Source organism: Mustelus asterias, chromosome 4 (genome assembly GCF_964213995.1).
Source record: "Mustelus asterias chromosome 4, sMusAst1.hap1.1, whole genome shotgun sequence".
Classification (NCBI taxonomy): domain Eukaryota; kingdom Metazoa; phylum Chordata; class Chondrichthyes; order Carcharhiniformes; family Triakidae; genus Mustelus; species Mustelus asterias.
In genome coordinates this window covers 60,897,388-60,911,911 of record NC_135804.1, presented here as the reverse complement: position 1 = coordinate 60,911,911, position 14,524 = coordinate 60,897,388, and the positions used below count along the sequence as shown (strand labels likewise).

Genomic DNA, 14,524 nt, shown 5'->3' with positions numbered 1-14,524 from the left:
CCTCTGGTTTGCTGGCCAGCTCGATCACTGGCTGACAGATTGGGTAATGCTGCTCCCCTCAATCCCCCAACAGGAGGCAGGCCACCTCTCCACCCCCCCCCCCCCACCTCTGCGGAGACTCTTTCCCCCTCCCCCCCTCCCGATCACTGGCCTCCCTCCAGTCCCATCCAACCCCCATGCAGAGTGGCTGCAGGACCCCCCCACCCCTATCGATCGCCCCCTAGGCCCTGCCCGCAACAGGCCCCGTCCCCTTGGCATTGCCCAATGCCTGGTGGGTAGTGCCAAGGTGCCCCTGGGCATGAGCACTTTGCCCCTTGTGCAGTGCCAAGGGGCACAGGCTGGCACTGCCAGGGTGCCCATTCTCAGGGGGCATCACCCCTCCGCTGCCCGACCCCCTGAGGGGCCAACATTGCCCCCCCCCCTTTACTCCCATTGGTTTCCAGCGTGGTCCCAACCCCGCCTGCTTTCCAGCGGTGGGAGATGCGCATGTGTGAATCCCGCGAATCAGCACACGCCTGCGTCCCTCAACCCAACCCACCAAACAATTAACAGGTCGGAATGGGAGATTCGCCCCCAGGGTGTCTGAACCCAGCGCTAACATTCCCCATTGTAAACAGCAATTACTCGGGCACAGTGATAGAGCTACCTTGTGCTGTACTAGTCATGATCTCATTGAATGGCGGAGCAGACTTGATGGGCCAAATGATCTACTTCTGCTCCTATGCCTTGTGGTATTGTAATAGATTAATACTGGGTGTTGCAGTTACTAATTAGTTCACCACAGGCCCGTTAAAGGTTTGGTTTAATGTTGGAATGTAGAGTAACCTGATTTCTCATCCACGTTTAGATGGAACACGAGTAATCCGGATCAATACGCTCTACAGTACACCGATGGGATCCAAACCTACATCACAGAGACGGTGAGTTGCCGTGGTTATCTCCATGGGGATGAAGTGGGACGGAGGCTATCGCAGGCCAAACCTTACCGATAGAAGTTCAGCATCACACATTCAGCTGACAGCATGCACAAGGTTGGACAGGATGTCACAGCGAGAACATGGCATGTCACTGGACAATCCCTGTCCAGAATGGTGATGACACTCCCATTCCCAGTTAATATCCCCTTGGTACTAGACATGAGGGACAAACCTTCTCTCTGTGGAGTGCAGTGTTGTCTAGTAGTGAGCAGAATGTTTTCCAAGGGGCAGTTGTCTGGATTCTCTTAACAATGGGGGCTTCTTCAAGGCTTCAAAGTCTTATGGAGGTAAGTGGGTGTGAGGGATCCATTGACGTTTGGTCAGATCGTTTCTGGAAGTGCTCAGGGGAATGCAGGACTGTGTACCCCTCTGGAGCTCAGTTACTGTACTGAGCAATGACTGGAAGGCAGTGAAAGGGGGGTCTTGTTTCCAACCTGGCTGAGAAATTTGTCCACTGGTGGTAAGGAAGATATGCTAAACCTTTAGAAAACACTGGATAGACCTCAGCTTGAGTATTTGTGTTCAGATCTGAGCACCACAGTTTAAGAAGGAGGATGTAGAGGAGATCTACTGGATGAAAGACCCCAGTTATGTGGACAGACTGGAGAAGACGAGGTTGTTCTCCTTAGAGCAGAGAAAGTTAAGGGGAGATTTAATAGAGGCGTTTTATGAGGCACAACACCTGTCACTGTCTGTGTGGAGTTTGCACATTCTCCCTGTGTCTGTGTGGGTTTCCTCTGAGTGCTCCAGCTTCCGCCCACAATCCAAAGATGTGTGGGTTAGGTAGATTGGTCATGCTAAATTTCACTTTAGTGTTAGGGGGACTAGCTAGGGTAAATGCAGGGGGTTATGGGGATGTAGCCTGGGTGGGATTATGGTTGTTGCAGACTCGATGGGCTGAATGGCCTCCTTCTGCACTGTAAGATTCGATGAATCTATAAATAAGGAGAAATTTGTTTCTACTGGCAGGAGGGTTGGTAACCAGAGGACTGGTAAGGAACCAGAGGGGAGATGAGAATATTTCTACCCAGCAAGTTGTTGGGATCTGAAAGGCACATTCCAAGAGGGTGTAGATTGAATACACCCGGTAGCATGGTGGCACAGTGGTTAGCACTGCTGCCTCACAGCGCCAGGGACCCGGGTTTGATTCCCAGCTTGGGTCGCTGTCTGTGTGGAGTTTGCACGTTCTCCCTATATCTGGTGGGTTTCCTCTGAGTGCTCCAGTTTCCTTCCATATTCGAAAGACGTGCATTTTAGATGGATTGGCCATGTTAACTTGCCCTTTAATATCCCAAGATGTATAGATTAGGGGGATTAGTGGGGTAAGTGGGTTATGGGAATGGGGCGGATGGTGGTCCTGGGTAAGATGCTCCGTCGGAGAGTCAGATCAGACTTGATGAGCCGAATGACCACCACCTGTAGGAAACTTTCAAAAGAGAATTTATGAAGTATTTGAAGAGGAAAAACAATATAGGTCCATGGGGAAAATAGCTGCGGAGTGCCAACCTGAGCTTGTGTCAATCTGAAGATGTTTTCCTCCCTCTTCCTCAGGTTTGATTCTTGTCCTGGACTTGATGCTCACTGGGTGAACCAGGCGTCTCTGTTGAAGGTCCAGCCTATTCGGCCTGTGCAGTGAACTGTGATACCCACGCAGTGTAGGCAATAACTGCACCGATCTATATGGAAGGCCCAAAGGACCCCAGTGGGAAACCATGGTGTGAGAGCTGGGCGGGTGGGCTGGGCAGTGTTTGGGGGGAGGGGCGGGGGGAGGGGGGGGGGTGGTGTGTTGAGGAGGGAGCCTCTGCACAGTTTATCCTGGGACATTTACCCGGCAGATCCAGCTCTGCAAGCTGGCACTTAAAGGTAATCCCAGTCCCTGCTCCCCCAGGCCAACACTAGAACCTGGGCCTTTGTTTGGGCTGGTGATCTGTGTGAGGATTTTGTAGAGGGAGCCAATGCTGGGGAAAGGAAAGGGTGCATGTGGGGGAATGTGCGACTATTGCTCACTGAACTCACTAACAGTCTTTCAATTTGTTACAGAATCGACATGAAATTAAGAATGGCAGTATATTGCGCCTGACTACAGCCCCTGTAAGTGCCCCATGGGGGGAAACCACTGTCTTTGCCATGAGTATACAGTCTGGAATATAGAAGAAATGTCCTTACAACCATCGAACCTGGTCCTTTGACTCTATCTCACCCTTTTCACAACCTCTCCAGTTATGTACAGCAATAAAATCCCACATTTCTATATTGTCTTCAGCACAGGAAAGCATAAAGAAGTAGTTCACACAAACATTCCATCACGGTATGAGTGACATGATGATGTAGTAGGTCAGCTGACCAAAGAGGTAGATTTTTAGCAGCGTCTCAAAGGAGGAGAGCGGGGTGGAGAAGTCTAAGGAGGGAATTCCAGAGCTTGGGCCCTAGGCAGCTGAAGGTAGGATCGCCAATGTGGGAGTGATGGAATTTGGAGAGCGCAGAATTTGAGGAGTGCCCATATCTCAGAGGATTATGGGGCTGGAGGAGATTACAGAGAATGGGAGGTCTGAGGCGGTGGAGGGATTTGATAACAAGGATGAGAATTTTAAAATCAAAATGTCGGATCGCGATTGTACGAGGAGATATTGTGAGTCAGTGAGCACAGGGTCCTGATTATTGTGTACCAGTCCAGAACAATGTTCCATCTTCTGATCTCCACCTTTCACCAGGATCCCACCTTAATTATTCAGCACCTACTTCAGGAGACTCTGTCTCCTGGGAGACCATGGCTACCTGCTATCTTCCTCCACCATCTTATTGTGTGCCAGCGGGCCTTCAGATGCAGGTCCACACGGTGGTTAGCACTGCTGTCTCAGACGCCAGGGACCCAGGTTCGATTCGCTGCTTGGGTCACTGTCTGTGTGGAGTTTGCACGTTCTCCCCGTGTCTGCGTGGGTTTCCTCCGAGTGCTCCGGTTTCCTCCCACAGTCTGAAAGACATGCTGGTTAGGTGCATTGACCTGAACAGGCGCCGGAGTGTGGCGACTAGGGGAATTTCACAGTAACTTCATTGCAGCGTTAATGTAAGCCTTACTTGTGACTAATAAATACATTTTACTTTAATTGTTTAGTTGTGGGGGACAGCATCAGCGAGTGTGGTCCCACCTACCTGCCAGACTCCCCCAATGTCTGTCATTCTGTTGGACACCCAGCTAGTGCCAGCAAACCAGGAGGCCTAGCTGTTTTTGAGGCCTATTGAAGCCTGGCTAATTTAGAGGCCTGTTGAGGCCTGGCTGATTTTGACACCTTTTTGAAGCTCTTCTTTGAGAATCACTGACTGACCATAGCTCAGGTTCTGGCTTTTATTACTTACAGTAGCTCCTGGTTAAGGAGCAGTGTGATTTTAAAACTCCTTTCCTTGTTTCCAACCTCATCCCTCCCAATCCCTGTCTTGTTTTCCCTTTCTCAGTCTCCTTCTCCTCCTTTAAACCTTTCTCCGTGAAGTAGAACATAAGAATATAAGAATTAGGAGCAATTCAATAGGCAATTCAGCCCCTCGAGCCTGTCCCATCATTTAATACGATCATGACTGATCTCATCTTGGCCTCATCTCAGCCTCATCTCCACCTTCCTGCCTGCTCCCCATAACCCTTCATCCCATTACTAATTAAAAACCTATCTATCTCCTCAAAGTTTTTTAATGTTCCAGTGTCCACTGCATTCTGGGGCAGAGAATTCCAGAGTCATGACCCTTTGAGTGAAGTAAAAAGTTAAAGTTTATTTATTAGTCATAAGTAGGCTTACATTAACACGGCAATGAAGTTGCTGTGAAAATCCTCATGTCGCCACACTCCAGCACCGATTCGGGTACACTGAGGGAGAATTTAGCATGACCAATGCACCTAACCAGCACGTCTTTCAGACTGTGGGAGGAAACCGGAGCACCCGGAGGAAACCCACGCAGACACTGGGAGAACATGCAAACTCCGTACAGACAGTGACCCAAGCTGGGAATTGAACCTGGGTCCCTGGCGCTGTGAGGCAGCTAACCATTGGGTCACCGTGCCGCCTTCTAATTTCTCCTAATTCCTGCTCATTTCTGTTTTAAATCTGCCACCCCTTAACCTAAAACTATGGCCTCTTTTTGTAGAATGTCCAACAAGCGGAAACATCTGCTCTATGTACCCGCCTCTACTACTACCTCTGGCAGCTTATTCCAGACACTCACCACCCTCTGAAAAAATTGCCCCTCTGGACACTTTTGTATCTCTCCCCTCTCACCATAAACCCATGCCCTCTAGTTTTAGACTCCCCTACCTTTGGGAAAAGATATTGACTATCTACCAATGGAATCTTGGCATTCATTTCTAATGGATGAAAGTATGAAACTAGGGAAGCTCTGTTGCAACTGTATAGTAAGAAGTCTCACAACACCAAATGCGGGCAATTGGGATTAGTTTAGGGTTTTTTTTTAAAAAGGGCGGCATGGACAAGTTGGGCCGAAGGGCCTGTTTCCATGCTGTAAACCTCTATGACTCTATAATATAAGATGCTAAAAGGGACTGACAGGGTAGACATAGAGCAGATGTTTCCACTGTTGGACATTCTACAATACGAGCTTTTGGAGCGCTGCTCCTTCATCAGGGCCACTCACCTGATGAAGGAGCAGCGCTCCGAAAACTCCTGATCCCAAATAAACCTGTTGGACTTTAACCTGGTGTTGTGAGACTTCTTACTATACAGTTGCAACAGAGTTTCCCTACTTTCATACTCTCATCCATTAGAAATGAATGCCAAGATTCCATTGGCCTTTCTTAGAACATAGAAAAGCTACAGCACAAACAGGCCCTTCGGCCCACAAGTTGCGCCGAACATGTCCCTACCTACTAGGCTTACCTATAACCCTCTATCTTACGAACTTCCATGAACCTATCCAAAAGTCTCTTAAAAGACCCTATCGAATCTGCCTCCACCACCACTACTGGCAGCCGATTCCACGCACCCACCACCCTCTGAGTGAAAAACTTACCCCTAACATCTCCTCTGTACCTACTCCCCAGCACCCTAAACCTGTGACCTCTTGTGGCAACCATTTCAGCCCTGGGTAAAAGCCTCTGAGAATCCACTCTATCAATACCCCTCAACTTTCTTATTACGTTCTGCACCTTATAGTCATCTGTCCAAATGTCTCCTTATGTTGGTTGGTGTCAAATGTATGTTTGTTAAAGCTCCTGTGAAGCACCTACGATGTATGTTAAAAGTGATATATCAATGCAGGTTGTTGTTGTCTGCTCTTTGTAGCCACTGAAATCGAGGAGAGACTTAATGAAAATGTGTCTGTCCTGTCAACAAGGGGAAAAGTCAAATTATAGATGTGGGTGCCTGTCTGGAAGGAGGACGGTTGATGGGTTATTCACCATTAACATGGTGTCCTCCTCACACTCTCGCTGACTTGTTATTATGGCTGCTTCCTGATGGGTTTTTGAGTCACTGCAGCTATCCCTGTCCTCTCTGCAAAGTAATCTCCACTTTTCCCAACTTGCTCACTTTTTCCAGCAGCTGGTGGGTGGGACTCTCAGGAACTGGCTATGTGTGGGGGGTATTTCCCACGATGATTTTCTCCACTAGCTGCCTCCTCTTCAGGAGAAGCCCCTGACTACAGTCTGGCCTCTTCCCTGCCAACGACAGGCCTGAGCACAGGGCCCTGTTAATGCCCTGAGGTGGAGATGCCGGCGTTGGACTGGGGTAAACACAATAAAAAGTCTCACACCAGGTTAAAGTTCAACAAGTTTATTTGGTAGCAAAAGCCACAAGCTTTCGGAGCGCTGCTCCTTCATCAGGTGAGTGGGATTTCAGTTCACAAACAGGGCATATATAGACACAAACTCAATTTATAAAATAATGGTTGGAATGTGAGTCTTTACAGGTAATCATTTCTTAAAGGTACAGACAATGTGAGTGGAGAGAGGGTTAAGCACAGGTTAAAGAGATGTGTACTGTCTCCAGACAGGACAGTTAGTGAGATTTTGCAAGCCCAGGCAAGTCGTGGGGGTTACAGATAGTGTGACATGAACCCAAGATCCCGGTTGAGCCCGTTCTCAAGTGTGCGGAACTTGGCTATCAGTCTCTGCTCAGCGACTCTGCGTTGTGTGTCGTGAAGGCCGCCTTGGAGAACACTTACCTTGAAGAATGCCCTGAGCACAGGGTCCTGTTAATGCCCTGAGTGAGCCGCCTGGTGTCTGCTCGAGGTACGGCCCTGCTGCCCAATCAGTGGATCAATCCTCTTTCTACCATTGTCTTTTCAAAACTAATCATGGTTAAGGCAGCTTTGTTTCTGAAGTCAACTGTACTCGTAAGGTCTTGAGCCATTTCATTTTATCTTAAAGCGGTGTTTGGCAACCCTTTGGTAAAATTATTTGTAACCACGGAATGGGGAGCAAAGTAAGGAGAGATTCTGTTCTATGTAATGGAGTGTTAGGACACGGAATGCTAGACCAGAAACTGCGACTGGAATCTGGGATAGGTATTAAAAGGAAAATGGGTAAATGACTGAAAAAGATAAACGAAAAAATTGTGTAGTCAGGACAGTGGTCTTAGCGGAGAGCTGCATCAGAGAGAAGCAGAGATGCGAAGGACCAAATAAAACGTGTTGTTCTATAGACACACGCACACTCTCACACACTTTCGCACACTCACATACACAAACACCGACGCCGACACACACACACACGTGTACATGTGCGCACATATGCACGCGCGCACACCGACACGCGCGCACACCGACACGCGCGCACACCGACACGCGCGCACACCGACACGCGCGCACACCGACACGCGCGCACACCGACACGCGCGCACACCGACACGCGCGCACACCGACACGCGCGCACACCGACACGCGCGCACACCGACACACGCGCACATGTACGCATGCACACACACACACACATGCACACGTACGCATGCACACACGCACACACATGCACACATGTACGCATGCACACACGCATGTACACACCAACATATACACGCGCGCACACACACACACATATACCCACACCCATATATATATATAGATATGCCCACAAGCACACACACACATACATGCATCCACGCGCGCGCACACATCCGCGCACACACACTGACACATGCACATACACGTACACACAGACACACACACGTACACACGCACACATATATATATGTGGAGATAGATATATATATATATATATATCCTTGCTCCCTCTATAATCCTGAAACCCCCAGCTGATTTTTCAAGGGTAAATTATAGAAGTTGCCTCTTCATCTGTTTCTCTTCCTGTGCCAGGGTCGAGAGGCTGAGAATCTCTACACTGGTATCCAAAGCCCTAACCACGACGTGCGCTCAGAATCACTGAAGGGATTGGCCGTTCTCTCCAAGGACATCACCTTCGCCCAGGAGTTCATCAGTAAGGACGGGATCGCTGTGCTGGTCCGCATTGTGGAGAATGGCAATGAGTGAGTTGGGAGCTTGGCTCCATGAAGATCAGTGTCCACAGAACGGGGAAAGGAAGAGGATTTTTATTTGTATCGTTTCTGACATCCTCAAGATTTTAGCACCCAATGGTCTACTGTTTGAAGCTCATTGGCTGTTGTAAGGTAGGAAGTGTGGTGGCCAATTTGTGCACAGCAAGCTCCCACAACAGCAATGTGATAATGACCACATCGTCTGTTTTATCAATGTTGGTCACAGAATTGGTTAAGGACACCGGGGAGATTCCGCTATTCTTGTGAAATTGTCCATCCGCCTGGATGAGCAGACGGGAATTTGCTTTAATGTCTCCTCTGAGAGACACTACCTTTGAGATGCAGCACACCCTCGGTACCACAATCAGGTGTTGGCCTAGAGTTTGCGCCAAGCCTGTTGAATGGGGCTTGAACCCATGACCTTGTGCTTCCAAAGCAAGCGAGCTACCCTCTGAGCCACTGCTAACACCGACAATTATCATATCCTGCCCGAGTTGAGCGCAATTTAACTATTTAGCACATGGGGTTACCATGTCAGGGAGACATATTATTACTGAGGAGGTGCCACTGGGGGCAACACAAGGAGCAAAAGTCACCCATGAACCTATTTGCTCTTTGAACTTTTAAGTTAAAAATGGAAAAACGGCCTGTTAAGTTTCAAATTTGGACCTATTTTTCACAGGCCCAAACCAGCTCTCATAGGCAAACACTTGGCAGCCTTTTCCTGAAATAAGACTTTGTATGCAAGGTTATCATAACCACGGGTTAACGCCATCAGTTTCTCTGAATTACACAACCACCTGACTTCAGGACAGGGTCAGTCACACCCAACTTCCTTGTCCACAGGTTGTCCAAGTCACCAAGAATAAACAGTAACAGATAGCTATGGAAGTCGGTTTGATTGGACAGACTGGGACTCTTTTCCACAGGAAAGAGAAGGCCCAGAGGTGACGTGACAAAAATCATTAAAATTTTGTCAGGCTTTAAAGATTTGAAATAGAGAGATTTCCACTTGCGGGTGATTCCAGACCAAGCGTCATGAGTGTAAAATATTCAATAATTCAGAATAAACTCCTTTAGCTGGAAGAGTTGTTAAAAGGTGGGGCTCTCCACAGGTAAACAATGTTACTGTGGATGGATTTAAGGGGAAGCTGGAATAGTCCATGAGGCAGAAAGGAGGAGAAAGGCTTGTCGATAGGACAAGGTAAAGTAGGGCTGGGAGGAGATTTGTGCAGAGCCTGAACACCAGCGCGGATTTCCTTTGTCTGTGCTATTTGAGTTACACCATATCTTATAGTTAGTTCACAAAGTGGTTAAATAGACAGGACAGTAAGCTGTGTTCCCTCTTTACAGGTCTTTGAAGCAAGAGTAACTGCCTGGTCACTGTCTATAAATTACACCCAGATATTGAGTCAAGAAGTAATGTCCTGTCTCTGTTTATTGCTAAGCAATTACTAGCTGCTGTATAAAAAAGTCATCACGCAGCCCCAAAATCATTGTGCTTCTCAATGCCACATCTGCATTTTGAGCTTCAAATTTCCAGGTTGATTATTAGGTAACGTTGTTCCTTGAAGTCAGAGGGTCATAGAACTTGATGTGATGTTTGGTCTGAGTTTTTTGTCTGCAAATTCTCCCTTCTAGCGCCCATTTCTTTCCTCCACTTCCAGTTTTCTCCCTTATAGGGTTACAATCATAGAATCCTACAGTGCAGAAGGAGGCCATTCGGCTATCGAGTCTGCACCAACTACAATCCCACCCAGGCCCGACCCCATAACCCCATGCATTTACCCTAGCTAATCCCCCTGACACTAAGGGGCAATTTAGCATGGCCAACCCACCTAACCCGCACATCTTCGGACTGTGGGAGGAAACCGGAGCACCCGGAGGAAACCCACGCAGACACAGGGAGAATGTGCAAACTCCACACACACAGTGACCCAAGCCAGGAATCGAACCCGGGTCCCTGGTGCTGTGAGGCAGCAGCTAACCACTGTGCCACCATGCCATCAACTTTCAGATAATCCCAGGACTTGAGGGACTGGCCATTGAAGCTGAGTCACACACTGTCCTTTCGGCTCTGAACCCTATCTTTGAACCTGCGGCAGAAAGTTGATTCCTGTCAAATATCCTCAGTTCAGCAGTGAACTGGGGAGAGACGGGTGGCTTGTGTGGATGAACTGAAATACTAGCCTAGGGCAGCAGAGGGTGATGTTGTGCAGCTGGCTCAGGGAACACTGTTGGGGAAATGTTGACTGAGTTTTGCTTTGAATCAAGGTGCTGTCCTGTTCCTGAGTGCATAAGTAGAAGAATGTACTCAACCAACACATTGACCATCTGAGTATCAGCTCAGCGAGCAGTGCTCTCTTTTCTGAGACAGAAGGTTGTGGGTTCAAATCCTACCCCGGAGACCTGAGCACACAATCTGGGCAGATCCCTCAGTACAATGATATCTTTCAAATGAAACATTAAAACCAAGGCCCAGTCTGCTCCCTTCCGTGGATATAAAAGAATCATAGAATCCTACACTGCAGAAGGAGGCTCATCGAGTCTGCACTGACCACAATCCCATCCAGGGCCTATCCCCATAACCCCATGCATTTACCTTAGCTAGTCTGCCTGACATTAAGGGGCAATTTAGCATGGCCAATCCACCTAACCTGCACACCTTTGGGGTGTGGGAGGAAATCAGAGAGGAAATCCGGAGGAAACCCAGCAGACATGGGGAGAATGTGCAAACTCCACATACAGTGACCCCAAGCCGGGAATTGAACCCGGGTTCCTGGCGCTGTGAGGCAGCAGTGCTAACCATTGTGCCACCGTGACACCCACTGCTTCTTATGCTAAAGCTTCCTATGCTGAAGGAAAGGGACATTCTCTGGTGTCCTGCATAATAATTATCCCGTAACCCATATCATTAGAAAAAACAATTTGTCACATTGCTGTTTGTGCTACTTGTGTTTAAATAGGCTGCTGTGTGTCCCACGTTATGACAGAACATTGTAATTGAAAAAGAACTTTGGGATGTCCAAATGGTCAAAAATTGCATCTTCTTTCTTTCCTGTGAGATTCCTGACTTTGTATCTGTATTTCGATCTGTCTGACCCACTCTTTTTCTCCTGCCTTTGCTGAGCTGAGCCAATCTGGTGAATTCCTCAAGTAATGCAGTGGTTGTTTCCTATGTTTTCCAGCACTGGCGAGAGTTTGGCCCACACCCTGAATGCATTCATTGAGTTGATGGAACACGGGGTCGTTTCCTGGGAAACCCTCACCCACGTCTTCATTAAGAAGGTTGGGTTCTGTTAACGTCATGTCAATTTCATTGTTAAGATGAAGAGAAACAGGTGATGGAGGGTGTCTCTGAGCAAGTGGAAATAGGCCACAGCAGCGAGACTGGGCTGAGTGTGAGGAGAGCTGTGAACACGTCAATAAACTCAGTCCACAAAGAGAAGCTCTGTAAGACAGGGAGCATGCCAGCTCTCAGTGGAGCCAGCAGGCAGCCTGATTCAGCGCTACATAAACACCATTTTGCCCACCTTCTAACCACTCTGGTCATTCAAAGAGCCCCATTGATGCCAACTAATTTGATTTGATTTATTATTGTCACATGTATTGGTATACAGTGAAAATTACTGTTTCTTGTCCGCAGTACAGACAAAGCATACTGTTCATAGAGTACACGGGGGAGAAGGAAAGGAGAGAGTGCCCAATGTGGTGTTACAGTCATAGCTAGGGTGTAGCGAAAGATCACCTTAATATAAGGTTGGTCCATTCAAAAGTCCAATGGCAACTGAGAAGAAGCTGTTCTTGAGTTGGTTGGTACGTGATCTTAGACTTTTATATCTTTTTCCTGATGGAAGGAGGAGGAAGAGAGAACATCTAGGTCCTTGATTATGGTGGCTGTTTTTCCGAGACAGCGGGAAGTGTAGACAGAGTCAGTGCTTGGGAGGCTGGTTTGTGTGATGGACTGGGCTTCATTCACAATCCTTTGTAGTTGCTTGCGGTCTTGGTCAGAGCAGGAGCCATACCAAGCTGTGATACAACCAGAAAGAATGCTTTCTATGGTGCATCTGTAAAAATTGGTGAAAGTCGTAGTGGACATGCCAAATTTCCTTAACTTACTGAGAAAGTAGAGGTGTGCTGGGCCTCATATTGTAATCCTGAGCCATGCTGACTAGGTGGGCCATCAAGGCCTGGTCTGTACTGAGTAAACTGACCTCAGCTAGCAGTCCTGACCCTTTATTTTGGCATGACTCTTGGCACTGGAATATCAGCCCTCCCAAGGCAACACTCATCATGTGCAAATTAAGACTGGGAATCTATTTGACCAAGGGGAGCATCACAACCAGTCTTCCCCACTGTGTGGTATTCAGTTCTGTGTTTAAGTTCACAGATCTGGTAACTTATCTATGCTCATTGTGCTTGATTGTTCAAGCCTGGGCATGGATTCGGAGCAAAATAAACAGACGAGACAGAAGCTATTAGAAGCTGAGCTGTAACTATGAGTGCAGACATCTGTAATTGCAAAGATATTTTGAAACTCTTGTAAATAAGGTTCTTACACTCTTAGAAATGAGTGTTGTCTCTATATAGCTCCTAGATTTAAAAATTACACCACAAATCTCTGAATATACTACACACTAGTCTCCCGTGTGTGTGCGTGTGCATGCGTGTATATACGTGTGTGTGTGTACATACATACATATACAGGAAATCGCTGTCCTGGGCACTAACTGGTTTGACTGCGTGTGGCCAGCACACTGCTTTATCCCATCCATGCTCGAATCAATGGCCCGGGAGCAGAAAGGTCGCTGAATTTAACAAAAGATTAAAATATAAAAGAAGAGATCATGGCAGCTTGTCAGAAAGGTATGGCGATAATCATGGAGGATTTTAGTCATCATATGGATTGAAAAATCAGATGGGCAAAGGTAGCATAGATGAGGCATTCAGAAAATGTTTTCAGAATAGTTTCTTACAACAGCACATTCTGGAGCCAACCAGTGGGCAGGCTAAACTAGACCTGGTATTGTGCAATGAGATAGAATTAATTGATAACCTCTGAGTGAAGGCACTCTTAAGTAGCAGCGATCATAATATGATTGAATTTTGCATTCAGTTTGAGGGAGAGAAGAGTGCATCTGAGACTAGTATTTTAAACTTAAATAAGGGCATTACTGAGGGCATGAACTCAGAGCCAGCTGAAGTGAACTGGCAAATCTGCTTAACAGATAGATCTATAGAGATTGAGTGGCAGATATTTAAAGGGATATTTCAGAATACACAGAGTAAACGCATTACAATGAGAAAGAAAAATTCCTAGGGAAAGGCCCATCATCTGTGGTTAACTAAAAAGGTTAAAGGCAATATTAAACTTAAAGAAAAAGCATATAATTGCTCAAAGATGGGCAGCAGTCAGAAGATTGGAAAGAATATGAAGAACAGTAAAGAATGACAAAAAGATTAATAAGGAGGGAAAACTCTAGAGTACGAGAGAAAACTAGCCAGCAAATAATGATGGAAAGTAAGAGTTTCTATAGATACTTAAATTTTAAAAAGAGTTAACAAAGTGAGTGTTGGTTCTATAGAAAGTGAGTCTGGGGATTAATAATAAAAATCAGAAGATGTAGGATGAATTGAACAGGTATTTTCCATCGGTCTTCACCCCAGTGGTTACAAGTAACATCCCAGAAATAGCTGTAAATCAGGAACTGGAAGGGACGAACTTAGAAAAATTACAAACACCAGGGAAGTTTTATTGAGCAAATTGTTGTGGCTGTGGCCTCACAAATCCCTGGATTTGGATGGACTTCTTAAAAACGTCTTTTAAAAAGTGGCTAGTGAAATAGTTGATACATTGGTTTTAATTTTCCAAAATTCCCCAGATTAAGATTCCATTAGATTGGAAAATAATGAATGTAACCCCTTTGTTCAAAAAGTGAGGAAGAAGGAAAGCAAGAAACTAAAGACCAGTTAGCCTAACATCTATTGTAGGGAAAATGTTAGAAGCTTTTATTACAGAGGTTATAGCAGAGCACTTCGAAACATTCAAGTTAATCAGGC

General features: G+C 46.8%; 1 protein-coding gene across 3 annotated transcripts in view; it reads left to right on the top strand.

The window, feature by feature from the left end:
* The window catches only part of elmo3 (engulfment and cell motility 3), a 119,189-nt gene that overhangs the window by 48,836 nt on the left and 55,829 nt on the right, over positions 1 to 14,524 (top strand). For all 3 annotated transcript variants that reach the window (XM_078211135.1, XM_078211136.1, XM_078211137.1), the window contains exons 4-7: positions 848 to 920; positions 3,018 to 3,068; positions 8,286 to 8,455; positions 11,653 to 11,752. In XM_078211135.1, the coding sequence (XP_078067261.1) occupies positions 848 to 920; positions 3,018 to 3,068; positions 8,286 to 8,455; positions 11,653 to 11,752 (394 nt within the window). The remainder of the gene's footprint in view (positions 1 to 847; positions 921 to 3,017; positions 3,069 to 8,285; positions 8,456 to 11,652; positions 11,753 to 14,524) is intronic.